The sequence below is a fragment of the Periplaneta americana genome, chromosome 16 (assembly GCF_040183065.1).
Source record: "Periplaneta americana isolate PAMFEO1 chromosome 16, P.americana_PAMFEO1_priV1, whole genome shotgun sequence".
Taxonomy (NCBI): Eukaryota; Metazoa; Arthropoda; class Insecta; order Blattodea; family Blattidae; genus Periplaneta; species Periplaneta americana.
The window spans coordinates 159,949,217-159,976,601 of record NC_091132.1 but is presented as its reverse complement, the minus strand read 5'-3'; the positions used below and the strand labels follow the sequence as shown (position 1 = coordinate 159,976,601).

The window sequence follows — 27,385 nt, the reverse complement described above, 5'->3', positions numbered from 1 at the left end:
ATGCCTTTCACCATTTATTGCCCGATATGTTGACTAAGAAATAATTAATATAATATTAAAACTGTTGTTAATGTTAAATGTTATGTTTTATTTAACGATGCTCGCAACTGCAGAGGTTATATCTGCGTCACCGATGTGCCGGAATTTTGTCCCGCAGGAGTTCTTTTACATGACAGTAAAATCTACTGACATGAGCCTGTCGCATTTAAGCACACTTAAATGCCATCGACCTGGCCCGGGATCGAACCCGTAACCTTGGACATACAAGGCCATCGCTAAAACTGTTGTATTTGATATATTAATGCATATACATTTCTCTGCTTTATTTGTATTTGGTAGCAATCATTCTGTCCTAAAACCCTCAACATTCCCTTCCTGCTTGGAAAAAAACACCTTTAGAGTGCCGTAGGATTTTAAATAATTACACCTTTATTGTGCGACTTGATGAAAAAGGGTGGAAAACGCTGTTCTATAAGTGAAAAAATTATTCCATGAAAAATCTGCTCCGAGAATTTACTTCTTTTAGCTAAAACTCTGGTAGGCCTAATACGACTTAAATGGAGTACTGTGGAATCTAAACTTGATGGGCTTTTGTTATTGTAAATAGTGTTATCTTTGTGTTTCATTTCCTCTGTATTTTTAGGAGGAGAAAAGGGACATGCGCACAGTGATTGAGAAGCCAAGAATAGATGTAACTGGAGATGACAACGAGGTTTTAACCAAAAGGTGAGTGTGATGTGCGAGTCTTCACGTAGAGTTCAATTTTTTTGAAGGATAAATACACAAACTACACCAATACATAAAAAAAATACACCCTAAACTCCAATACACACTGGAACTCGAAAACAATAACTGCATAAATATCCTAGACATCACCATAACAAAAGTTGACAACAAACACACCTTCAAAATATACTGAAAACCAACCACCACCACCACACACATACACAACACATCTAACCACCCCACACAACACAAACATGCTGCATTCAGGACAATGGTACACAGATTATTCAACATATCCATGAGCCAACAACACTACAATGAAGAAGTGAACACAATCAAATACCTAGCACAAGAAAATGGTTACAACCCAAACATAATAGACAACATAATAAGGAAGACAAAACATAAACTCAACAAACAGAAAAACACTCAAACCACAACACAATCACAAGAACACAAGAAATATATTACGCTAACATACAAAAGCACACATAAGATCGCATCTTCATTCAGAAAGCAGAAATAGAAGATAACATACATAAAAGAAAACACACTACAAAGACATCTCAACACACAAAGAACACAAACAAATAAATACAACCACATAGGCGTATACAAGCTCACATGCAATAGTTGCGACAGTTTCTACATTGGACACACAGACAGATCATTCGAAACTCGATACAAAGAACACATTAAAGCAATAGCTAGAGGACACAATACATCTACATATGCCGAACACATAAGTAATGCTAACCACACATACAATAACATAAATACACTCATGGAAATTCTACACATACAAACCAAAAACCAAAAATTCAACATACTAGAAAAATATGAAATATACAGACACACTAAAACACACCCTGATCAAATTCTCAACATACAGATCAATTTTAGAAGACACACACTATTTGACACAACTCTTCATCACAAGAACGCACCCACACAACAGACAGCGAAGTTCGAGACGACGCCAAGATCTAGTTGGCTCTGAGGACGGTGTGAAGAAGCACCGAAACAAGTGTAAGCCGCACATGCTTACTCAATTAACACGAGTAAGATCGCCATTTAATCAATTATTTATACAATAATACATACAAGGGTTCATTAACAATGTTTCATGAGGGGTTGGATTTCTTTATGTTTAGCCACTGACTCTTCTTCCACTGCATAGTCCTAGCCCTACTGTCCCACTCAGACACAAGACTTGTTGGTGTTGTTATTAACTAATGCAGAGTTCTTAGCAATAAAGTCGTTAACTCTATTACTCTCCAATATAGCTCACATTCTGTGAGTTTAGAGCAGAGCTGCTACGAAATGAGCATAGCAACTTATGATTTAGAGGTTATGGTTATGGGATAACCGGGTGATTCTCTGTAAAAGACTGCTTATAACTGTATGACTACTCAGCCTTCAGACAGGGATGTAGAACGTGTTACTGTTAGTAAGGCGTTGTAGTTGTAGTGAAAATCACAATCTTGTAAATGAAACAATTCATGTTATTAGTGCCTGAAATACGTCAACCACAATAGTCAGCAGTAAATTAAGGGGAGAGGATGGTATTTTGTAAAACTTTTTTCTTATTTGTTGTAAAATATGAATTTATTTTATGTAGAGAGCTCATAGCTGTGTCAACTCAAGGAACTAAAAGTATTTTGAAAAAAAAAAAAAAATTGGGGGCCAAAATTTGAAAAAAATATACCCAATTCAGGATTGTACTAAAACCAATATATCTAAACCGTATTTAAAGATAGATTCAAACAGTTTTTTGCAATGTATTTGTAGATGCATGTTCTACAAACTGTCTGTAACAGAATTTTGATATTATTCCCTACGTTTGTAAAAGAAACAATTTAAATTTAATAACAGTTTTCTGATTTCCTTTTGCAAACAAACGGACGTATTTTTTAAATGAAATCAATCAACAAAATTCTGTTGCAGAGAAAAGTTTCCTAATAGTCTAAAGAATGTTGTTGTAAATTTCATGCATGTATCTTTAATTGATCAGAAATTATATCCATTTTTCTTGGCAATGTAGCAAAAAAATGAAGTTACTGGAAACCGATAAAAGCGGGCGTGTTATTTAAAAATTCATAGCGCAGTAAGTTTAAAAATGACGTCTCAACATTCGATAATGGCACAAATACCCACAAAATGTTATGCAATGCATTCCACACATATCAAAGGGTATTTTAAAGAAAAAAAAAAGTTTTCAAACTTTAATTTACCGGAAACAATAAATGTAGGCGAGTGATTTAAAAATCCATAACGCTGGAAGTTTAAAAATGGCGACTCAACATCCGATAAGGGCACAAATACCCACAAAATGTTATCCTATGCGTTCCACACATATCACAGGGTATTATAAAGACTTTTTTTTTTTTAAATTTACTCATTTTTCAGCACAAAATACCATCCTCTCCCCTAAAGTGTAATTAATTTATATAACAACTTGTACAAAATAAAAAGAAATAAGGCATAAACATTATTTTAAAATGCCTATATTCTTTTACAATTGTAATTTAAATTATTGCAGAACTTTTGAAGCATTAATATGGATTTAAAGTTCGGAAAACAACAAATATCAAGTTAGAGATAATACCAATACAGATTTTCTCAGGATTACGCTTGCTACGAAATGGAATCAGTTATGTTCCACTGCAAATTTTTCTAGTTTTAAATTGACAGAATTAGCATACTATATATATCTCATATATCACAAGAATAAGAGATAGAAAACGTTATAGCACATTTGTAATCCCGAATTTCGAAACAATTATCTAAAACTGCATGATTGTCGATAAAGAGTAAAGCAAAGGCAGGTCAGTTTGAACAGAGAGGTTTATTAAAAATAAAAGCTATGAGTTGACTAACGTGGTGTAATCCTTATAAAATTTATTGTACAGGTGAAGTCCAAATTGTTGAGACATTTTGATACTTCCATCATTACTCATTAATTAATTACAAGACTGTATCTGTAATCGTAATGTACTTACTCATGTAATAGGTTCGCTTTCATTTGAATATTCAATAAATGTATGTATATATATATATATATATATATATATATATATATATATATATATATATATATTTGTTACGACTATTTTATAGACTGATAGTATATTTAATTCAGGATTGCAGCTACCAATCAGAGGACTGTATCATCAGAATTGGGCAGACTTGCTCTTGAAGAGAACGAGATTGTGCGCGAGATTCCCAGGAATTCAAGTTCCTTGGGAAAACCTGTGCGGACTCGTGAAGATGACAAACAATTGGAATTAGAATCCTCTAAAATATGTTTCTCAACTGCGGAAAAACTGAACAGTCATTTATCCAATGACTTAGGCAAGGAAAGTTTCAAATGCGATGTTTGTGCGAAGTGTTTTTCGAACTCTCATAACCTAAAAACTCATAAACGCCTGCACACTGAGGAGAATCGTTTCAGATGTGATGTTTGTGGCAAGTTTTACGCACAGTCGTATTACCTAAAAGCACATCAACGCGTGCACACTGCCTCGAAACCTTTCAAATGTGATGTTTGTGGTAAGTGTTTCTCTATTTTGCGGTACTTGAAAGCTCATAAACGCACGCACACCTACGAAAAACCTTACAAGTGTGATGTGTGTGGTAATTCTTTCTCGCAGTTGAGTTCCCTGAGAAAGCATGCACGTGTGCACACAGGCGGGAAGCCTTTCAAATGTGATGTTTGTGGGAAGTGTTTCTCTCAGTCGGGTTCGCTAAAAACCCATGAACCTCTGCACACAGGCGAGAAGCCTTTCAAATGTGACGTTTGTGGTATGTGCTTCACTAAGTCTAGTACTCTAAAAGTCCACGTACGTGTCCACACAGGTGAGAAACCTTTCACATGTGATGTTTGTTGTAAGTCTTTCTCTCATTTGAATTATATGAAAACGCATAAACGCCTGCACTCTGGCGAGAAGCCTTTCACATGTGATGTTTGTGGTAAATGCTTTTCTCGGTCGAGTATCTTAAAAAAGCATAAAAAACTGCACACAGGCGAGAAACCTTTCAAATGTGATATATGTGGTAAATGCTTCACTCTGTCGATTGGCCTAAAAAACCATGAACGGCTGCACACAGGCCAGAAACCTTTCAAATGTGATGTTTGTTGTAAGTCATTCTCGTATTTGACTTCTCTGAAAAGGCATATCCTAAGAAACCATGAACGGCAGCATTAATTCGTCAGACCTTAGAAATGCGATATTCATTTAGAATGATTCTCTGAGCTTAGTAGTCATAAATGCCATGAACTCTATCACACAACCGAAGAACCTTGGCGTGACGACCGTCAAATGTCTTTCGCTAAAGGCTGGTTCGCGAGAATCGGAACGAAAACGAAAACTTTAAAACTGTTAAAATGTGTACATTTAAATCTGAGCATTCACAATTAACGAAAGGCTTGCCGGAGCCCGAGATCGGAAACGGAGAGTTGGCCGTTTTCAACTTTGGCATTCATGTTTCCGATCACAGCTCACTAGATTCATTATTTTGCCATCTAAAAGCTATTTTGTCGTATATTTTGTAGCAAGAAGACCGTGATATAACATATGCATTGTTTTGTTCTGTGGTGTGCATCATGGAGCAAGGTTTATTTGATGAGATTATTATATTGAGTGTTGAGGAAAATCCTCACGTTTACGATAAGCGGCGCGCCTCGTATTAAGATGAGAAAATGAAGGAGAGTACGTGGCTTCCAATAGCTGCGTCTTTGAACACCGATCGGAAGCGAATCATATTTTATTACAGTATTAGTTGTATTACACACTACATATTCATGCTTCAATTCAATAAATACTGTTCTGTTCATTTTTGTTCTATTACAAATGTTTCTTCTCTAATTATTTTACGATATGGTAGACTTAAAATAGGTTGTGATAATAAAGAAGCATGGGCATATTTTATAGTACCGTACCTAATGAAACGTTTCAGTTGAAATTTCGAAGTTGGTTAACCTGTGTTTATGTTGGCTGCCTTGTACTCATGAGAGAACGCCATTGGTCAATTATACACAAATAACATCAGAATGCGTAATATCGACTTTAAATATCGTAATTGACATGCATATTGATACGCATAATCGTCTACGTTCTCGGTTTATTGTGAATAAAAAAATTTCATATTCATGTACTCTGCTTCTCGTTTTCATTCTGATTTTTGTTCCCGGTTTATTGTGAACCAGCCTTAATAGCTTTAGCATTGATGTACTGCAACCCATTGGTAACAATCCTTTCTAATGCGAGTTTTTTGGTAATTTTTTTTTTCGCGTTCGGAAATCTTAAAAAGCCCTTAACGCCTACAGGCGAGATTCCTTTCCAGTCTGATATCTCTGAAACGTGTTTATTTTGCAAGGCTATTTCAAATAAGTTTTCAAACATTGACGAAAAGATTTGGTAATGTGCTGACTGTGGAATGTGCTTTTCCCTGTCCTGTAAGCTAAAAAATTTTAGGCCTAATCCACAATAAACCAGGAACGAAAACTACAACGAGAACGGAAATACTGTTACAGTACATACTTTGAAAGGTGAGCTTTCGCAAATAACGAGAAAATTGCAGGGAACGTAATAGTTCATTCACTCTGTTGTCATCATAGAGCTATGTTTTGTAGTAAGCAGACGTATCAACATATCATGTTAATTCGTGGTGTCTAACTAACACAGAATTTCAGTAGACTCACTTTCAGTATTAAACTACCACTTGAATTCTTAAAGAATTCTTTGTTTTAAATTTGATAGTAAGTTTATCTGTGTTTGAAGGATTGTTTTCAGAACACGCGAGGAATGATAACAGGAGGAGGAAGGATAAAGTACATACGATTTGCTGATTATATGGCGTTGTTAGCAGAAGAGATGATACTAAGGAATTTGCCTCTGGAGCTAAATGACAGCTCTGAGTGATAGTATGGGATATGATTCAAATAAGACGAGAACCATGGTCATACGAACGAAAACATAGAAGGTAAAGTTGCGAATTCTAAATGAGGCAGTAGACCAAGTGGACAGCTTCAAATATGTGGAATGTATTGTAAGCAGTAATATGAGCTGCTGCCAGGAAGTCAAAAGGAGGATAGTAATGGTCAAGGAAGTTTTTAATTGGCAAAGTAGCATATTTTGTGGACCTCTGGAAGAACTAAGGAAGAGACTAGTGAAGTGCTTTGTATGGCGTGTGGAATTGTATAGGACAGAAACATGCCCATTACGACGAAGAGAAGAGAAGCTAATAGAAGCATTCGAAATATGGATATGGAGGAGAATGGAACGTATGAAGTGGACAGACAGAATAAGAAATGTTGAAATGATTCATTGCATAATGATACTGAAATTGATCAGGAAGATGAAACGGAATTGGTTGTGTTACTGGTTGAGAAGAACCTGCCTCCTGAAGGATGCACTGGAAGGAATAGTGAATGGGAGAAGAGTTCGGGGCAGAGGAAGATATCGGATAATAGATGGCATTAAGATTTATGGATCATATGAAGAGGCAAAAGGGAAGGCAGTAAATAGGAAAGATTGGGGAAAGCTGGGTTTGCGTGAAATAGCTGCATTTGGGCAGAACATTGAATGAATGAATGAATTTGTTTATATTAACTGGCTTATACTCACGAAAGAACGACATTGTTCAGTTATGCACATTGTCGATTCTGTTCGATGGTTTATTTTGAATCATAAAACACTTTTGTTGCTTTCCAGTGTACTTATCAAAATTTTATTAAAGTAAATATAATTTTGTATATTTATCATGTTATTTCTTATTTGTAGTACTTCTTTATGAGGCTTTGTGCTACAAGACTACGAAATATAACGAGCAATGTGAAGTATATTATACTTAGTATGAGTGGAATAAAATTGATCGATATGGATATAGAAACAAATTATTTCCTTAAACTTTTCCGTACAAAAATAATAACCTATACTTATTCAATCAAGAATAAACTTTCCTTAAAATAGTGAAAGGTTTTTAATTAGTTGAAGTAAACCTTTTATCTGTGAACCATTATTTTGTTAAATATCTTCTGTTTGAAATAATATCGATGAGGGTTTTATAAAGAGGTTTATTTTCATTCTTTAGACAATTCATAATATCTTGCAAGCCCCTCTCTTCCCGGTTGAAAGTTTCATGCTCCACGCTTGTCACTCGTAATACTTATGCACTCATTTCTCGAGATCTGAAGTTTAGTTGTTGCAAGAATGTCTTGAGAAGCACTTTTAAAGTCATAGATCTCAGATGAGTGAGATACTTGCAACGTATGAATGGTGGATTTTTTATAAAACAATAATTACTTTTAATAGGTCTAATGGTACTTGACAGTTGCACTTAATCTTGCTATTTTCGTTTTGTGCAAAAATCGGTCATGGTCTAAGAAAGAGATCTAAAACAAGGTATTTTTGGCCTTTCCTTAGCCATGAGGTAAAACTGTAAGAACAATAACATCCAATTTTTTTTACATCTTGATTACACAGTTTCAACTTTATTAACGATTTGACAAACTTGTTAAATGTACAATTTTCTATTCTAAATTAAACTATTATGGTATAGTATCTTATTCACTCGTGATTGTTATTCAATTTTGAACGAAATTAATAATTTGTTAGTATTTTTTCACTGACACGAATCTTTTTCCAAGGTGACTGCATAGAACTTGTCCTTTCTTCATCTTTTTTGATTGCATTACAAGCATTATCACTCATGTTGTAACGATACAGTATCATGAGACAAAAGAAGGTGTAATGCTTACACATATTATGACACCTTCAATGAAAGAATTGCTTGGTAACAGGCCTTAATTCATTATACCTGGAAACAGTGATGTTTCTAGCTACGTCTATGTATGCGATTTAGGTTTACTTTCTTGTCACGATTTATTTCGCTGTTCTGTATTTAAATAAAGGTTGTTTCATAGCACACTTTAAGACAAAATAAGAAATCAATGCTTTTGTCATTTGCAGTGGCGGCTCGTGAACTTGTGGATTGGGGGAGCTGCAGTAGATTTTGGTACATACAAATTTCACTTCTTGATATCATTACTAATAAGTATAGCACAAAAATAAATGCACTACATATCGAAAAATCAAAATTTCCTGACTTAATTGGGAGATGTCTGTGGCATTATTTGCCATAATCGCTAAGAAAAAACTAATACCACCGATTTCAGTCTGAATTTCAAATCGGCAGACACTCAACATGCAAGCTACCAGTTCATTCTGAATTGTTTTAGAATTACCTTTAAACAGTGGCATGTTCCAAATGATTTTTCAGAGACTCGTTTAGATTACTGACGAAATACACCAGAGTTCTTCGAATCGTTTTTTCATCATGTCCCCTAAGGGGAAGTTCATATTGGCCACAAAATTTGATACAATCAATATTTTTTAAAATAACTTCACGATTTTTTTTTAATTTCTTCATTATGTTTGAGAATGTTTGTTCTCTTCATTTCACTTAGTTGCGCAGCAGTATTAGTTTTTCCTAACATAGCCAATGAAACAACATTTTTCAGGTGAGATTGCGAAAATTCGTGCTTTTTAATTTTTAGGGGCAAATGTCCTAAATCTGTCACACCACTCCTAGACTATGCAGTATCACCAGCGAAGAGGGGGCAAGGAAAACAAAATACAGATTTTTTTTTTCGTTCACATCCACGTTACCACAAATGCTTAGCGTAAATTTCATTGTTATACTTCCTTACATATATGCACTATTTCGGCTGGATGAAGCTTGAGTAAGATTTAAGTCGATTAATGGACGACCCTGTAATTTCACTTCATTACATCAATTTTCTCCCCAAGGGAAAGTTGAGAAAAATAAAATTAATATTCTGTAATTCACACACACTCATGCTTGCACATTTGCATTGGCTAAGTTACAGTACTGAGCAACACTCAGATATACTGATGGTCAACAATGTTCTAAAACTGGAAAAGAAGTCTCTTATTTTACATGCTATATCAAAAGGATTCTACTCTTGCAATCATTTTGAGTTAAGGCAAATCCTAAGGTTCTACTGGAGGCTGGATATATTTGTAATAATAAGGCAAAAATATTAATTTCGTTATATTAACTCGATAAGATTCTACAATAATAAGTATGTGAAGAGAAAATAAAAATGTTGTCATTAAGTTTCAAGGGAATAGAGAATCTACAGCATTTGACGTAGTATTACAATAGCGATGTGGGAGTGGAGGAAAGACCTTCCCTTATGGCCTGGCTCTGCAAGCCACTGCAGCGAAATATGGGTTTTAAACACCGGCAGTTTCCCTTTGCTTCCCTTCACCTCTCTACCCCCTGACCATGCAAGACACACTCCCTATGAGCTGCCCACCCTGAAGATCCCAGAACGACTTTGAATGCAGTGTCAATTCCAATACAGTCGACGCGCAAAAAGATTATGCATAAGATAATAATACATATTTCCGGCCAGATTAAATATATAGCAATTTACCAATAAAAGCTCTAACAATTCTTCTAAAAATTAAAACAAAAAATTATGGCATCAAGTTTGCAATTTTTTCTTTTATGTACACAAAAATCGTCCACTGTACTGAAATTGTACCCACGTGACAGATCATTCTTAATTGCATTCTCTTCGACATTAGACAGAATTTAAGAGTCTATGTACATTAGTTAACTAATAAGACGGTGTTAAGCTTTTGAGACTGTTCCAACTGTTCCAAAGAGTGTTACACAGCTCCAGTGATCACTTCAACGTTCCACATGGTTCCAACAGATAAACAGATCAATTCTAAACAGTTTTCCTCTCCTTTGCTGTATGCAAAGGCCACGTGTAGCCCTAACATTGACCTCCAATCGAAAGTGGATATAATATCCATTTTCCACACGGCCGTCGTGCAACAGTAGCCATGTACGATAGCACAATTTAATTGTACTCTCTAATAAATGTGATATTATTAGCTGTCCATTGATGGAGAATATGTTGATGGTGCCCTTACATAGTGTTAATTATTGATATACCGCGAAAAATACCACCGGTTAATCTCATTGTTATTAAACTCTCCTAGGGTTATAAGCATAATATTTACTAAAACGCTAACACTGGTCAACAAAAAAAGATTTTTTTCGAGGTGCCAGAGAAGTTGCAATGAATATGGGGTATTTTGGTGATGCTGAATCCGAATCTCCCATTGGTTTTTCCAAATTGGCTCTAGTTTTTAAGATACAAGGTGTTCATAAAATAAACCTTGTATTCTGACATTACCTACCTGTTTCCATTGACTTATGTGGGAGAATCTTTCAATTTTTTTTTTTTTTTAATTTCGGTTTTATTGTCATGTAACATTATGTTGTGTCAAATTAAATATTAAGTTCCCATTTTCTATTCTTTGTTGCAATGAAATATGAAATATGAGTTCTTTACGAAGATGTTGCCTCACCTGCTCTGATGAGCTCTGTTATATGTGTGGTGAATAAACTAAGCTGAAAAATAGTAAGAACATCAAAGCAAATATGTTTGGCATATTTTGGTATTCATCTTGGGGACCAACATAAGTCTAGGACTCCCCATAAGGTTTGTAAAAACCAGTGTGAAGATTCTATGAAAGTGGACAAAAGGAAAAAAGAAAAGTTTAAACTTTGGAGTGGCAATAGTATGGAGAGAACCATGAAACCAATACGACGACTGTTATTTTTGTGTTGTGAGTGTAAAAGACTTCAATAAATACAAGAAACGGAAGTGGAAATATCCTGATTTGATTTTAATCAGAAGACTGGTGACTGTTTATCGACAAATTCGTGAAAGCTTGAAATGCGTGCTGTTACACAATGCGAAACGCTATGCATCTATTCAACTTGCCCACAACAACATGAATATGGTTCTGCAGAAACTTCGTTATCATCAGCACGGGTGGCTTATTTGTATTGATTTGAAGAAGATCGACATCTTGCTTGGGCAGCAAAGTGGCTACAAAAAACACCCATGTTTCATCTGCATGTGAGATAGTAGAGCTAAGCAAGATCATTGGGAAAAGGTGACATGGTCTTCAAGAAAACACGTTCCAGTTGTTGCAGCGAACATCATACATGAGTCTTTGGTTGATAGGGACAAAATCATTCTTCCTCCACTCCATAAAAAGCTAGACCTCATGAAGCAATTTGTTAAGGACAGAAATTCTAATTGGTTCAAGTTCATTTGCAGATCCTTCCCTGGACTCAGTTGTGAAAAACTTAAAGCAGGAATCTTCGATGGTCCTCAAATTCGCAAGCTCATCAATGATTCAGATTTTAGTAAAGTCATGATTGACACTGAAGCATCTGGCTGGGGTAGTCTTGTCTCTGTTGTAAGGAACTTCTTGGGCAACCTTAAAACAGAGAACTACGAACAATTGGTCCACAACACTTCCTTCATAGCCACTTAAATACATTTATTGTCAATCTTAGTGATTTCAGTGAGGAACAAGGGCAGAGGTTCCATCAAGACATCCAAATCATGGTGGAAAATTATCAAGAAAGATGAGACAGTCACTTGATGGCAGACGACTACTGGAATCTCCAATCTGATCACTCATATAGGAGACAATCATACAAACTGAGTTTTTTCAAGCAATAATTATTGTGAAGACTATGATGCTTTCTGTTATGAACTGAATCCAATGTCACTATGTATTTCATATTTTTTTATGATGATTGGGTGTTTTTTTCATACTGTTTGTGAGTAGATTATACTTTTCATGTTTATTTTCCTGGTTTTTTTTGTGTTTTTCGGTAGGACTTACAATATCTCAAAAACTAGAGCCAATCTAGCAAAACCGTTGCCATATTCTGAATCAGCATCCTAAAGTCAACCTAAAATCACTCAGATCTGACTGGCACCAAAATGGTTGTTGACCAGTGAAATCGATTCGTTTTAAATTGTAGTTATTTACTGTACACTTAACAGTAACCTACGAAAAATGACTTTCGTCGTCATAATACACTGAACAGCTGATTTAAAGACGATTCAAGAGCTTTGAAACATGTTCCTGAAGCAGATGAGAGGTTGAAACTGTTGGAACACTTGGAACTGTTGGCACTGATGTTTTACATGTTGTACGTACGGGCTATTCCATATGAAATCGATCAGTAAAAAAACCTCGCATTTTTTATACTCTAATTTTTTCCCTATTTATACAAGGTGCTGAGGAGAGTGCGTGTTCAAAAATATACTATCGAATGTCAAACGGGTTTCGTATAATTTAGCGACAAATTTACTGTATTTTATAGAAACAAGCCTCTTTCAGCGCTCAGAACTCTGGAACCATTTACTGCAGAAGATTGAATGGGAGCTTATTTTGAAGATGAAATTTGGTAGGTTATGTTAAGAGATAATCCTTATTCTTATTGTACACAGAGAGACAGATAATCTCATTTTACTTGCTTTTAGGCTTTTTGGCCTTTTTTGTAAAAATGTAAAACAGCATTGAGAAAAAACCTTGCATTATTAAGAGGGATTCGGCATTGTTTGCTTAGTGGTACGACAATACGTTTCGAGGATATTAAATAGATTATTTTCACACTCTTAGACTAGAACGGCGCAGTACCGCACGCACTGGCCGAGATCTGAAGATAAGCAAGCGTTGGGCGTCATTTTACTCCTGTGTTTATGAAAACCTGTGATAAAGCTAGCACAGCCATGCGCTGCTAGACGACACATCACGTGTTTGTCTCCTGGCCTTGTTTGTCTCGGCTAGCTCCTGTCTCACAGTCAGCTGGTTACTTCACGCGCGTACTATTATTTTCTTTATTTTATATTTTCAGTACTTTCTTATCAACATACAATCAGTAAAAAATGTGTTTATTTGTACTGTCAATGCGGAATTTAACTAGGCTATATGTTTTTAAAATATTTTTTCCTAGCCAAAGGCATCTTAATGAGGAAAAATCAATTTCTCCACTTCCATAAAGAGTAAGAAAATCTGTTTATATGTCAATATAAACTTTAATTTCTCAGCATCAAAATAAACCATGATTTTGATCATTTGGTGAAAGGATTTCGGAGCTACAACAGTTCAAAGTTGCTAATTTTATGAAAATACGATAAATTTAAATATTTTTTTATTTAAACACCATGAAGTTCTGATGCCTCAAACTTTGCACAAAGCTTTGTAACACAGTTCTCTACGTACAAAAAAAAAGTTTCATTGTATTTAGAAATTGTAAAGTCAATTATCTCTATATTTCGGTCGATTTGAGATGGAATAGCTCATGCGGTAATTATATTCTTTTGAAACTGTTATTTTGGAACAGCTTCGTTCATGAAACTGTTACAGTCGAAACTGTTTCTTAAAAAGAACAGTTTATCCCATCTCTACGTGGCTAATGTCTAATCATTTCACGGCCATCTGGAAGAAATTTTATTAAGGATTTAGGCAGCCCTGACCTCACCTGACCTAACGTGTAACATAATGGAGGTGGTGCATGAAACTATTTAACGCGTGTTAGTTTTGTCATACATAGTCCTAAGAAATTATGTCTTATTACTCCGAGGAATACGTGGGCCAGGGACATGGCCTTACATCTGAGGTGAAATTTGAGGAAGATCCCGTGCCAATATCGTCCGCTGTATTGAAACGTGAACCTGAGGTGAGTGGAGCACAAGAAATGCACTGCTTGTTTTTCAAGTATTTATCTTACATTTTGATTCTATGGACATTAACTCTTTACAACAACAGTACTTGTGCCTTGCACTCTATGATAGAGATAGAATGGATATCAACAGGGTTGCCAGATGCCCCGATTTGCCAGGACATGTCCCGACTTTAATATAAAAATATCGAGTCTTGCTTCGATTCGAGGCGAGAAGCAAAAAGTCTCTCCATCAGAAAATTAAATCACTTGTATGATTTTATCGTTACCTAGTAACAGTTTTCTTCTAGGCCTAAATAATACATTTAAAATTATTTTTGTTAACAATAGAAAAAAACGAATCAAGTGTAAGGCTTGTAACAGCGAATTCAATGGTAAATGTAATGTATTTCTAAACATTAAAAAAAAAAAAAAAAGATGTTCTCTAGTAATGTCACGATCTGGTAAATCTCAGACCTCGAGTGGCATTTATTAGGACTATTTCGTGAATAAAATAAAAATGTAAATAATATATCCCGAAAATTCGATCACAAATTGTTAATAATTCTTTATTAACGAATACTTAACCTATTCAGACATTGTGAAGGTGAAATACTCGTAGATGAATATCGATTGCTGCAATAAGGAAACTAGACGATATTATTCAGTAATGCCAATTGCGAAAAGCGAAGTACAGGTTTAACAATGTTGATTACATGTACTACAGTTTTCTCTTATTATTATAACATAAATACATTTTCATTATCTGCTGAAATCATAATTTAATTTAACAGTAACAGTTGGGACAGCTATATACCAATGCTTATGTATTCACAGCGAGACATGTTGCTACACAGTGAAGCCATCTCTGTATAGATATGCCTAATTAAACACGTATTTTATTACGCCATTTGGAAGGCAGCTTGATGAAAAGACCTTATTATTACTATGCAAGGTCTTTGGGTTTGATATGCGATGATGTTACATAAATTTGAACATCTGACGTTCTATTAAATGTTTCATTTCATTCACAAGATACAATTTTATAGGCTACTTATAGGTTATATTACCTGTGGGAGCAGGATCAATGTCAGCTGTGTCTTATTTCGACCGTTACAATCAGTGCTACACGAAAGCATTTTTTATAGCTCGACAGACGCATTTTCGCTGTAGTGTGTAACGGAACTAAAGCTGCATCTACACAGTTCAATATTCCAATCGCGTATGTGTGCAATCTGGGAAGAATATTGAAAGAATCAAATTTTAATGGTACGTTCAATTAAGATGCATGAAGATTTTGTGTCTACACGGTGCGCCGTTTTGAACGTCGTCTTCACTGCGTAAATACATTAATTAATATTAAATATCAATCTTGCATTCATTGCTTTAAAGTTGAAAGAAACGTTTAACCGTGTAGTTTCATCTTAATGTATTCATGATCATGAATTTACGGGGAAACAGTTGGCGACAGCGACTAAACAAAAAACGATCATGCGGTAAATTGATAGCGATAAATCTATGTGCAAAAATTATGGCAAAGTCTGAATGTGATTGTTTGGAATTCAAAATTTCATTACACTTCATTGGTCGAAAATGGCATGACGTCATATAAACGAAATAGTCATCAGAAATGTCTGGTACAAAGAATGGATAAAAGCTTGTAGAATGGTGAAGTCCAGTAATATATATATATATATATATATATATATATATATATATATATATATATATATATATGTATGTATGTTAAATGATGAGTTCTGAGCAGAAGTTTGTTAAGGCACAAAATAAAATATGGAGTTGGATATCAATAAATTTTGTCATTGTAATCAATTAATAAACATTGAAAATTAAGTATTTTGTCATACGTGAGCCACCTTTTGGAACTTGTGATTTACTGTTAATAATAAACAGCTGGGAAAAACTATGTGACAGAACTACTATTAAGCCACTAAGTTAAACATATTATTGCCACAAGCCCTTGAGAAACACGCCAGGGAAATGTGATGTAACTTACAGCTAGATAAATATTGCTTTGTACTTGGAAACCTGTACCTACGATTTAATTTTTTATTAAACTTGCAATTTTGAGATACATATTAGTCACTAACTACATATGAAGGATACACGGGAAAAACGAACAATGTCACATTTCCATTAAGGTTGAGATATTGATCTATTTCGGTATATTACTGCTAAATTTATTGGTGTTTCTACTTGAAATGATGGAAATGATGAATATATCCGTGGTTTTAATTCTTCTTTACCACTTTTGGTAAAAATAACACTAAAGTTTGTAGTAATACAGTGAATTAGATGATGACATCACCCTTAAGAGCATTGTGACACTGTTCGTAAAGGGATAATTTTTATTTTTTTTTTGTTAATTTTTTTAAGACGAAAGTAAGTGCTGTATTATAGACTATAATGGAAAAACATGTCCCTCTTTGGTATATGTAAAATCTGACAACCTTGAATAACATCAGTGTTTACTATTACAAGTTACGTTAGTAGTAAGGAAATGAAGCTGACGTCACAGGATCCCCAGGCTCCCATGGGCGTGGCCCAAGGAGGGGTGGGGGAAGGGGGCGTGACCAAATGAGGGGTCAGGGGAAACGGTGTGACCAAAAGAGGGATAGCGGAAAGGGGGCGTGGTCAAAGGAGGGATAAGGGGAGCTGGTTTGTGATTGGTGAATGGGGATTTGCAAGCGAGTGGTGTGGGAAAGCGATTGACGAATGAGCATGGAGAGAATGTTGAAATGGAGTGGAGCTGTGAGAGGGAGGAGTTTTGGTTCCATGTGAGAGTGAAAGGTGTGTTACATAAGATCCAAGGCAAACCTCTCGACATGTGTTGAAGTCCGTTGTTTGTAATTCACCTTGAACCAAATGTGAAAGTGGAAGCGCGACGTGTTGACACATGACAAGGTGAACAACACCTCGACACGTGTCGTGTGTTCGGCGTACACCGGCTGACCTTCCGCAGCCCAGCCGGTTGAAGAGAAAGCTCAGTTGCAAAAGAGTTTTTTGCTCCATGTCACTGGTATAAAAGCGGAAGAATTCGGGTTGTATATAGTTGTATCATGGATCCATTAGCTACATTATCACGCATTAGTGTTGGGGAGTACACAAGAATAAGCAATATTGGGACGTTAACTCCCAACAAAGAGTATATTTTGAAAATGCTAAGAAAATTAAACACTATAAACGGTCAGGTGATAGTAGCAGATTTAGAAGACTTATCTGTTTTCCTCCCCAAACGGTTTACGAACCTATCTGAAGCGGTTCTCAATGAAATAACGTCTGATTCAAAGATATTGTTGGTGTACCGAGGGTTGGTGCCGATTGGCGGAGGGAGTAAAACGATCCATAAAGTGGACTTCAAAAGAAGTGAATAGCGGAGAGGTGAGTAGAAATGAATACGATTATACAAATATGTTAGTATCACCAAGTGTGTTAGAAATATGTACTATTTTAAGTTAGGTAATAAGTTGTAAATGTTGAGTTGATATGATGAGATATGGATGATGTGTTGAGATAATGCTACATGTCTCGGAACTACGAATCTAATTACCAGGGAACGGATTTATATGGACTAAAAATATATGAAATATGTAAATATATATGTAGTTATTTTTACCAAAATATGGAATTAAATATGGATTTTTACCAAAATATGGAATTAAATATGGACTTAAAATTATAAAAAAATGACTATGTACGTTAAATATTGGTACATTTTAATCAAACTAAACAAAAAATATAATGGACGTACCTTATCTTCCAATGTAGTTTCAACAAAACACAATTTTTATTGTCTGTTACCATAACAATAGGTTACAAACATTTCTTTCAAGTGCTGAAAAGTGAATCTTCTTCTATTGTCTCTGAGGATAGATTTATACTGACTAAAAGAGCGTTCGACGTCACAAGAAGTAACTGGTACATAATTCAATTTCACAATGTCTGCTGGGGATAAGTCCAAGTTAATCTTCACTGTTGATTCACCACTCATCACAGCAACAACCTTTTGTAGTTCTTCATATCCAGGGTTTTTTGAAAGTACAGTGTCCACCTTAGCTCTTACTGCATCTGCAACTTTACCTCTACCACGATTCAGTTGTTCCACAGTACTATTTATAATTTCAAAACTTTCAGATAGTGAAAGGTGCCTATTTTGGAGACTTTTGAGCGTTTTTATGATGCATGAAAATGTATGCTGAATGTGAGCTAAGTCATTCTTCACACTTATGTCACAGGTAACTGTTTTCGCAGTATCAATTGAGACTGCATCTTCAGAGTCCAATGCAAGGAGAACATTGTTAATAGAGTCTATATGTTCGGCATAATATTCAACTGCTTCTAGCCATGTACCCCATCTAGTTAAAATTGGCTTTGGTGGCAATGGAATTTCAGGGTACATTTCTTTCAACACGTTAACTCTACTGGGAGCTTTGAGAAATACTTTTTTCACTGATGAAATCAACAAATCTACTTTAGGGAAATTGTCTCTGACCACTTCTGCCACACGATGAAATGCATGCGCCACACAAGTAAAATGAGTCAATTTAGGATATACAACAGATAATGCTTGTCCAGCTTTGACCATATAAGGGGCAGCATCGCTAATTATCGTACATAATACCCTTTGGCCACAGGATACCCATAGCTTCGTTGAACAGTTTAACTATAGTTTTGTTATTGCACTTTTCTAGAACATCACAATGTAAAAGAATTCGTTCAGAATATTGTTCACTTAACAAACCGATAACTACATTACCAACAAGTCTACCTTCTTTGTCGGGAGTCTCATCAATGGAAACCCAAATTGAACTATCTTTAATTTCATCTCTTATCTTCTGTATTGTCTCATCGTAGATGGATGGAGCATACGTCTTCCTAAGTGTTGACTCATCCGGGATTGTATGTTGAGTATATTTTTCAAGGAATTCCCTGAAGACCTTATTCTTTAGTTTGTAGAGAGGAATATCAGCAGAGATGAGAGAACGGCACAGGTCGATGTTAAACTCAGATCTTACATTCGATGTTGTTGGTTGTGTTAAAAACAATTGTCTCTGCTTGGAATTTAGTTGTTTGTTGGCCTGATGTTTACTAGTTGTAATGTGTTGTTGCACCAGGAACTTTTGTGTAGATGATACTGCACACTGACACAAATTACAAAATAATATTTTATTGTCAGTTGATAAACCATCTTCTTTAAATTCTGAAATGTAACTTGTTAGTTTTGATTTTAAATTGACTGAATGACGTACTTTTGGCATATTTACCGTCTTTATAGTATGATTTACAAAACTGAACCTATGTGTACTCTGACTGGCATTTAACTGTTGAGCTGCACAACTGAAGTCTGTTAAAAATTTTAAATTAAATTAATACAGTTTTGTAACTTACTTTCCCATTGTTGATAGGACTGCTAATTTTCAAATAACTCTGATGTTAAAGGGATTACTGAACATGTGTTTAAATCTCTATTGTTGAAATGTATTTTTAAAAGTTAATGGAATTTTGTTTTGTTTTATTGTTAAACCTAATATAATATGGACTGTTTTATATGAAATATGGAAAATATATGGAAATTAACGAAAATATGTACTAAACTCTAAAATATGGAAAAATATGGAAAATAAAAGTAGGATTTTTCAACCCTACACATTGTGAAACATAAAGATAATGCAAAATATAAATTATATTAGCTTTATAAGTAAATATGTATTTACATATAAATCCTTTCCCTGCTAATTACAATATAATGATTAACCCTGACATGGAACAGACACGTGTGGAAATTTAAGTTAGGTGAAAGTCAGGCAATGCGTGAACTCCTGCATCTGCGTGCGTGCGAGAGAGGTGAGAAAAAAGCGAAAGTATTTGGACACGCGTACTAATGTAGTTAGGTAATATGTTGCTTAAGGGGGTTAGACAGGACAGGAGCCCCTTCGCTGCTAGAGGTACAAGATGAATTATTTTAGGAGAAAAAAAAAACAATACCTGTCTGGGTGAGAGTTGGGGATTAACCTTGAATGAGCCCCGAAACACGTGGAGGAAACTCGTATAAATAGGATGCTGTACATTTCATAGGAATACAGTGCAAGAATGGATTTTAAAGTTCATTGCAGGTTATATCACAACGAAATGTGTAACGGTACGATTCACACAATACGATGTATAAATCCAGGAGTGCTGGAACTAGGACTGCAAATTTATGACTGTGCAGCAACGTGCTATGTCTATCGATTACACCAGTTGGAGGCGAATGTAAGTACACTACATATTTTAATCATCGAAGTCTCATATTTATTGCGTCATTAACGTACTTATATACATGTATCTGCTTACCATACACAGAACCAATATAAGTTCATTGAATAGTTTAATTAATACTTATTTTTGTTTCATTATCTCGTGTATGTTTATTTATATGTTTTTGTGTTGTGATTATCATGATAGCATCATTAATAATGTGATGTATAAATCTAATGCATGATTTTTATCAAAGTGTACATCATTAATTACATTAATCAATGCATCAAATTTATGTTTTTTGTAATCATTTAACTAGATTGTGGGCTTATTTTCATTTAATTGTTGTATTTACATAAGAATTACTCTGACAAACGATGTAAATTCATTCATGTATTTCTAACTAGATTGTAGACCTCATTTCCGTGTTTGCGTGTTAATCAGCGTTTGCTCATGCTCTAACAAATGTTACTTTACTGTTATTATTTCATTGTTCATGATAGCGTTATTAATAATGTGATGCATAAATCTAACGCATGATTCCTATCAAAGTACACTTATTTTATTTACATAAACAGTGATGCAGAACCGAGAGAGTTTGAGACTTCCATTGAGGAGGTCACGGGTTCAAATTCCATCACCAACCATAAAGACGGCTACCAGTTAACATGCGCTCATTTAATAACTGGGGGGCGTAGCTCAATTGGTAGAGCGTTCGCTTAGAAAGTGTAAGGTTCCGGGATCGATACCCGACACCTCCAAAAGATTTTATTTTATCGATAGAAATACTCCGACGTAGCTCAATTGGTAAAGCATTCGCTCAGAAAGTGTAAGGTTCCGGGATCGATAACCGACACCTCCAAAAGTTTTTATTTTATCGATAGAAATACTCCGATAAATGATATAAATCCATGTATCAAATTTTAACTAGATAGTATTTTCATTTAATTGTTGTGTGTTAATCACGCTTCAACAAATATTACTTTATGTATTAATTATTTTCACAGATGGCAGCCGGGGCAGAGGCACCTCCAAACAACACACCAGTAGAGATGCCTCTCCATAATCATGTAAGTTCATCGGATATGTTCATCATACTTAAACGTTTTTGAGCGGTTGCTCATGCTCTAACAAATGTTACTTTATTGTGGGCTTATTTTCATTTAATTGTTGTAATTACATGACGTTCCTGTGCTCATAATTTACCCATACTACTCGTTTCCCAATGTTTCTTAAACTAATATGTACCTAATTTCATTTTAATTTATTTTATTTACATAAACAATGATGCAGAATCGACAGAGTTTGAGACTCGCATTGAGTAGGTCATGGGTTCAAATTCCGTGGTCGACCATAGAGACAACTGTCAGATTGGAAATTTACATGTCATCACCGCCTCAATTACCAATACGATAAACCACTCCTATCTGATTTTTTTAATCAAAATTTTACCTGGTTTCATTAATTACGTTCACAGATGTCAACTAATTTATTTTATGTAATGACTTGCTGTTTTCACAGATTCTCCGGCCTGAGACACCACACATGGAGATGGACAGAAGGATTGGGGAAGAGGGGAGCGAACAGGCGTGCTCCTGTGGTGAATGTAACGCAATTACGATTGAATAAAAAAAAAACATTGAATATAATGAGTTATTATTTCGAAAGTGAAATCACATTCCTTATCACTGAGCAAGAAACCTGTCCTTATTTCCATCTTGGGGAACTTAGGATCGGGGTAAAAGAAAAGAGTAATAAAAGCAAATAATGGTTATATATTGATTACAATGCAACAAATACAGTTCCAGAAAACAGTACCAAATGAATTGTTTCTTTTCCACAAACACACTCACAATCAGTCATATGTAATATCTCTTAAAAGCACTATAATTAACATAACCACTAAGCATTGTAATTAACATAACCACTATTCCACAATAGTCCATGATGATATGCTGTCAACCAATTCGACGAGTTTGATGGTATGACGTGAGGAGGTGGTTTGAACAGCTGCACATTCCCGGCGAGATGGTGAGTTCCTTTACAGAAACATTATTCGTCCCGGCTTCGTGGAAACCTTGTACATCAATTATCATAATGGACATCCTGAAACAAAATAAGAACAGTGTAGAATGAGAGCTAATGTAAATTGTATAATATTACGGAGAAAAGTAACACATACTTACATTTTTTTTGTTACACCACTGTTTGCACCAGGTTTGTGAGGGGTGTATAGTTTACGAGGCAATCGTGTAGAATAAGACAATATGCAGCAGTATTTGCTGCTATATTAGCATTTGCCAATATGTCAACACGTATATTTACTGCTCCTAGTTTTACTTCATCGTGTTGTTTAGAGCAATCAATGACGAAAAGTGGCGCTTTTTCGATGAAATCTTTCCTCGATAGCAGTGGATTGTTTGGTTTGTTGTAATAGGAATTTTGAAATTTGCTGTATAATTCATATAATAGAGCCACTTTACCATTCTCAATATCCAGATTTAGATTATTGTATGGGTAGAATTCATCATTCAAATATACTCTCACGTCAGTTATATTACAATGATCAAAGACACTGTTATCCTTGTCAATCCCGTTTCTGTTTGTTTGAAATCCAATTATAACATATCTTGGTTTCCGAAGTTTGGTAGTAGTTGTAATATTCCACATAATCTGTTTAGTTGCAGGTAGTGATGGATATTCAAACAACTGCCATGAGCGAAATGGAATGCTAAGCGGTCTATCACTTCTCAGTATCTCTAAAAGTCGAAGTCTTTCAGAATCAGAGACTGTAATTAGAGGCATGTTCCAATGAATTCTTGTTAACGTCACCTTGCAATTCTCACCCATTCGAGCATTAATAGAGTCTTTTGCTCGTACAAGTATGAGTTCCAATTGTGCATTTATTATGATATCTTTAAAATCTTCAGCAAATCCGAGAAGAGTTTTCAGAGGGACGCAAACGTTGAATTTAGTATTGGTAACAATATCAACATCCTTAGTGGGATGGATCCAACCGCTGTTTCCAAGCATGTTAGATTCAAATGTATTCAGAGAAATCAAATTCTTCATCGTTGACGTAATGCCTGCGTTTTTAATGCTGTCAATAAGCTGCCCATTAAGTTCCAATCGTATACTTTCGAACAAAAATGCCATAGCATTGTTAACCAATTTCGCACTAGTTGGCGTACCCTCAGGTTTTGTAATGCTACCTTCAATAACAATACAACTCTCACAAGGAAGCATGTATAAATTTTCACTTTTAATACGAATATTGATTGAGTCATTTTCATTGATGGCTGAAGGATTCTGTGGGAGAAAGGAATGCGTTTCTTTTTTCACTATTCTCTCCTCAAATATTGGCGATTTAGTAACATTTAAGGGATCCATCGTCGCTTTACTTTATATCCGTATTTTGAGAGTAAGTGTACTGAGCGAGATGTCAATCTCTTGGTTTCAGAAGTTGAACTAACGTGTTCAGTTTATGTGTTAGTCCTGATATAGAAGTTTTGAGGGAATTGTAATCCCATCTTTTTCGAAGATGTAATTCTAGAGTAATAGTTTCACCCCTAAAATCAATCAATCTTCCGTCTTGATCCAGTATTCTAATAGTAATATTATCAATATATTTAGTATTTATTTTGAAATATCGAATGTCGAATGGCTTGTCAGACAAGTGAAAACCTGGGTCAACATTTACAATTAAAGAATGAATTGCATGTGTTGATTGACTGTTTAAAAATGAGCTCCCAGTTAAATTACATTCTATTCTTATAAGAGTGACAGGAAATATGTTAACTGGGTAATCGGATATGTGTTTATGGACAGCTTCAAGTTTTTTCGATTTAAATCCCAGTATTTTACCTATTGAATCGGGAGCGGTGAAATCAATTTCATGTTGACAATAAATTTGTGTGTGTAATGTGTTATTATTTGCTACTAATTCAAAAGCGATCGGTCGTGTGTGATTGTCTTTGATCATCATTGCATGAGATATATATTTATTGATATCATCGATTTCATACGTTCCCGTGGGTAATGTAATTGTTTTACTTTCCTTCGTTGACTTTGTAATATATGTAAATTTGTTATTCCCATCGTTAACATTGGGTATGGTGTTATATGTTGAAAAATTCACGAGGCCAATTTCATACTCTGAATCTTCATCCAATGTGATTGGTGGATGATAGTTACAAGATATCTCTGATGTGTTACCTGTCACCGTGAAAGACATTGTGACAGCATACAAATTGTTACGTTTGCATTTATAGCAAAAATTGAAGAGCTAACTGTCCACATAATTCCGTATTAAACTCTTGATAACGGTTAGTATTATATTTAATTGTTACACCCCGTAAGTAATTAATTATCTCTACAGGTGGGGGGAGGTCTCCAAACGAATCAAAGTAGAATGCTTCATTGTTATTAATTTTATTAAGCGCGACCCAATGCGTTCCGGGTCCCTCATTAGAATCTAAATTAATTACTAATTTTTCTTTATACCATGGTTTCCTTGGCAAAGCATTTCTCATAAATACACCGCGAAAATTTTGTATCCCAAGAAATCGTGCATAATTAAGAATATCAGCATCACTTAGGGCTTTTTTTTTAACCGCATTCCCTTACCGCTCTTGTATTGTCTCACATACAAACCCTTTCCTGCCGATGCTTTCTTTGGTGAAATAACTGTTGCAAGTGTTTGTAAACCAGCCAATATTAAAGGGAGAGGTAGCCCACCACCAGTTTTTTTCCCCATTGCAATAGCCTCCATAGTTTTATTATGTCTCATAGATTCTGAAAGTTGCTTTTTATCACTTTTGGCAGAATTTACAGCTTTCGCTATTTGTGCAGCACCACCGGAGAGAGCTCCTAATGCGCTGAGACCTGCGAATATTGGGAGCAGAGGGAGAATTCCACCTCTTTTGGGCCCCTTTATGACTCGAGGTTTCTTCTTCTTCTTCTTATGCGTATTGTTTTTTCTTTTCATTGCCGCTTTCAATTTGGAGAGTGTCATGTCTCGCTTTCCAGCACCAAAGAAACGTTTAGCACCCATCACTTTGGAGACAAAAAAAGCAGCAGCCCTCTCACTCGGTTTGGCGTCAGATGCAGTTACACGTGCTCGGGCTTTGTCTTGTAACACTTTATCAGCTGCGTGTCTTGATGAAAGATCACTGCTTTGTGCATATGCAATATCGTGTTCTCGACACGCCTCGTCTAAAGCATTGACACCCAGTTGACCTTGAAAAATTCTCTTATGCAATTTCGTGCCAGGTCCGCAAAACTGATAGCCTGGTAGATGCAATTCCACTGGTAGCTTATTGATAATTGTATTTAAAATACCGCGTCCTCTTACGGTACGTTCCCCACCGTGGACAAGCATACTATAAAATAATTTATAAAAAGGTGTTCCTTATATACATATAATGTATTATTCTATAATGTTATGATATTTGTAAAAGCACTTTATACACAATCCAACAAAACACTTTGAACACTGTGTTCGAACAATGCTGTTACACCCTTTTTGCATACATCTCTTTCTCCCTCTAAATGGGATATATTGAACCCAATGATTCATGCAATCATATCGGGATTCTCTGCTATCGTATGTAATCGGGGAACACGTTATTCGCACATCCAGTTTCTTAGCGTTCATAATTGCAACTGATACGAAAATCATATGTTTGTAACATTATATGGTACCTTGTTGCTTTAAAGCAACAAGTTGTTTTAAAGCAACAAATGGTGGAAAATGGTATCTTGTTGTTTTAAAGCAACAAACGATCGAAAATGGTATCTTGTTGTTTTAAAGCAACAAATGGTTGAAAATAATACCTTGTTGTTTTAAAGCAACAAATGGTTGAAAATAACACCTTGTTGTTTTAAAGCAACAAATGGTTGAAAATAATACCTTGTTGTTTTAAAGCATCGATATGTTGAAAATGATATCTTGTTGCATATATGTCGAAAATTGTATTCATGTTAAAGTATTTAACAGTTGTAATTACACCTGTATCTATCACTGCAGTGTTTAGCAACAATCAAACAACATGCAAGTTGTGAAGCAAACACAAACGTTACCAATTGAAGTTATAGGAGAAAGTGGAAACGATACAAATTACGTACGACACAGTGCACTATTTCCCAATCACGTGCGATGTATCATATGTGGTCCAAGCAATGCTGGGAAAACAAACTTGTTGTTAAATTGGATTCTTCATAGCTCTGGATTAAAATTCGAAAATATCTACATCTATTCAAAATCCCTATTCCAGCCAAAATACGAATATTTAGCCAAAGTATTGGAAAAAGTGCCAGAAATAGGACTTTTTAGATATAATGCCAGCGAGGATATTGTACCATTTGAAGACATAAAAGCAAACTCCGTGTTTGTCTTTGACGACATAATGACTGATTCACAAAAGACAATATCGAAATTGTTTAGTATGGGAAGACATAAAAACCTCGATTTATTTTATCTCGGACAGACTTATGCAAAGATTCCCAAGCACCTCATTCGAGACAACTGCAATTTAATTGTTCTTTTCAAACAGGACAGTATGAACCTGAAGCATATATTTGACAATTTTGTCAATCCAGACATGACTTTTGATCGATTTCAAGAAATGTGCTCCGAGTGTTGGAATAGTGGTGATCGATGTTTAATCATGAATTTAGAAAGCGAATTACACAAGGGGAGATATCGCAAAGGAATAGATTCCTATATAATATGGAAATGATTACTATTCTCTTTACTTAGTATCGAGACTTTGAGAAAGTATGAGTATTGACAAATTTGGACGGAGTGTCTACAGAAGAA

At 35.2% G+C, this 27,385-nt stretch overlaps 2 protein-coding genes across 3 annotated transcripts in view; both read left to right on the top strand.

Moving 5' to 3' along the window:
* LOC138691604 (zinc finger protein 493-like) overlaps nucleotides 1-7,612 on the top strand; it is a 34,408-nt gene extending 26,796 nt beyond the window's left edge. For both annotated transcript variants that reach the window (XM_069813737.1, XM_069813738.1), the window contains 2 exons: nucleotides 644-726; nucleotides 3,869-7,612. In XM_069813737.1, coding sequence (XP_069669838.1) covers nucleotides 644-726; nucleotides 3,869-4,934 — 1,149 coding nt within the window. In that variant the 3' untranslated portion in view covers nucleotides 4,935-7,612. The remainder of the gene's footprint in view (nucleotides 1-643; nucleotides 727-3,868) is intronic.
* A 6,326-nt stretch (nucleotides 7,613-13,938) lies between these two features.
* LOC138691603 (zinc finger protein 714-like) overlaps nucleotides 13,939-27,385 on the top strand; it is a 28,007-nt gene continuing 14,560 nt past the window's right edge. The window contains exon 1 of the mRNA XM_069813734.1: nucleotides 13,939-14,325. Coding sequence (XP_069669835.1) covers nucleotides 14,212-14,325 — 114 coding nt within the window. The 5' untranslated portion in view covers nucleotides 13,939-14,211. The remainder of the gene's footprint in view (nucleotides 14,326-27,385) is intronic.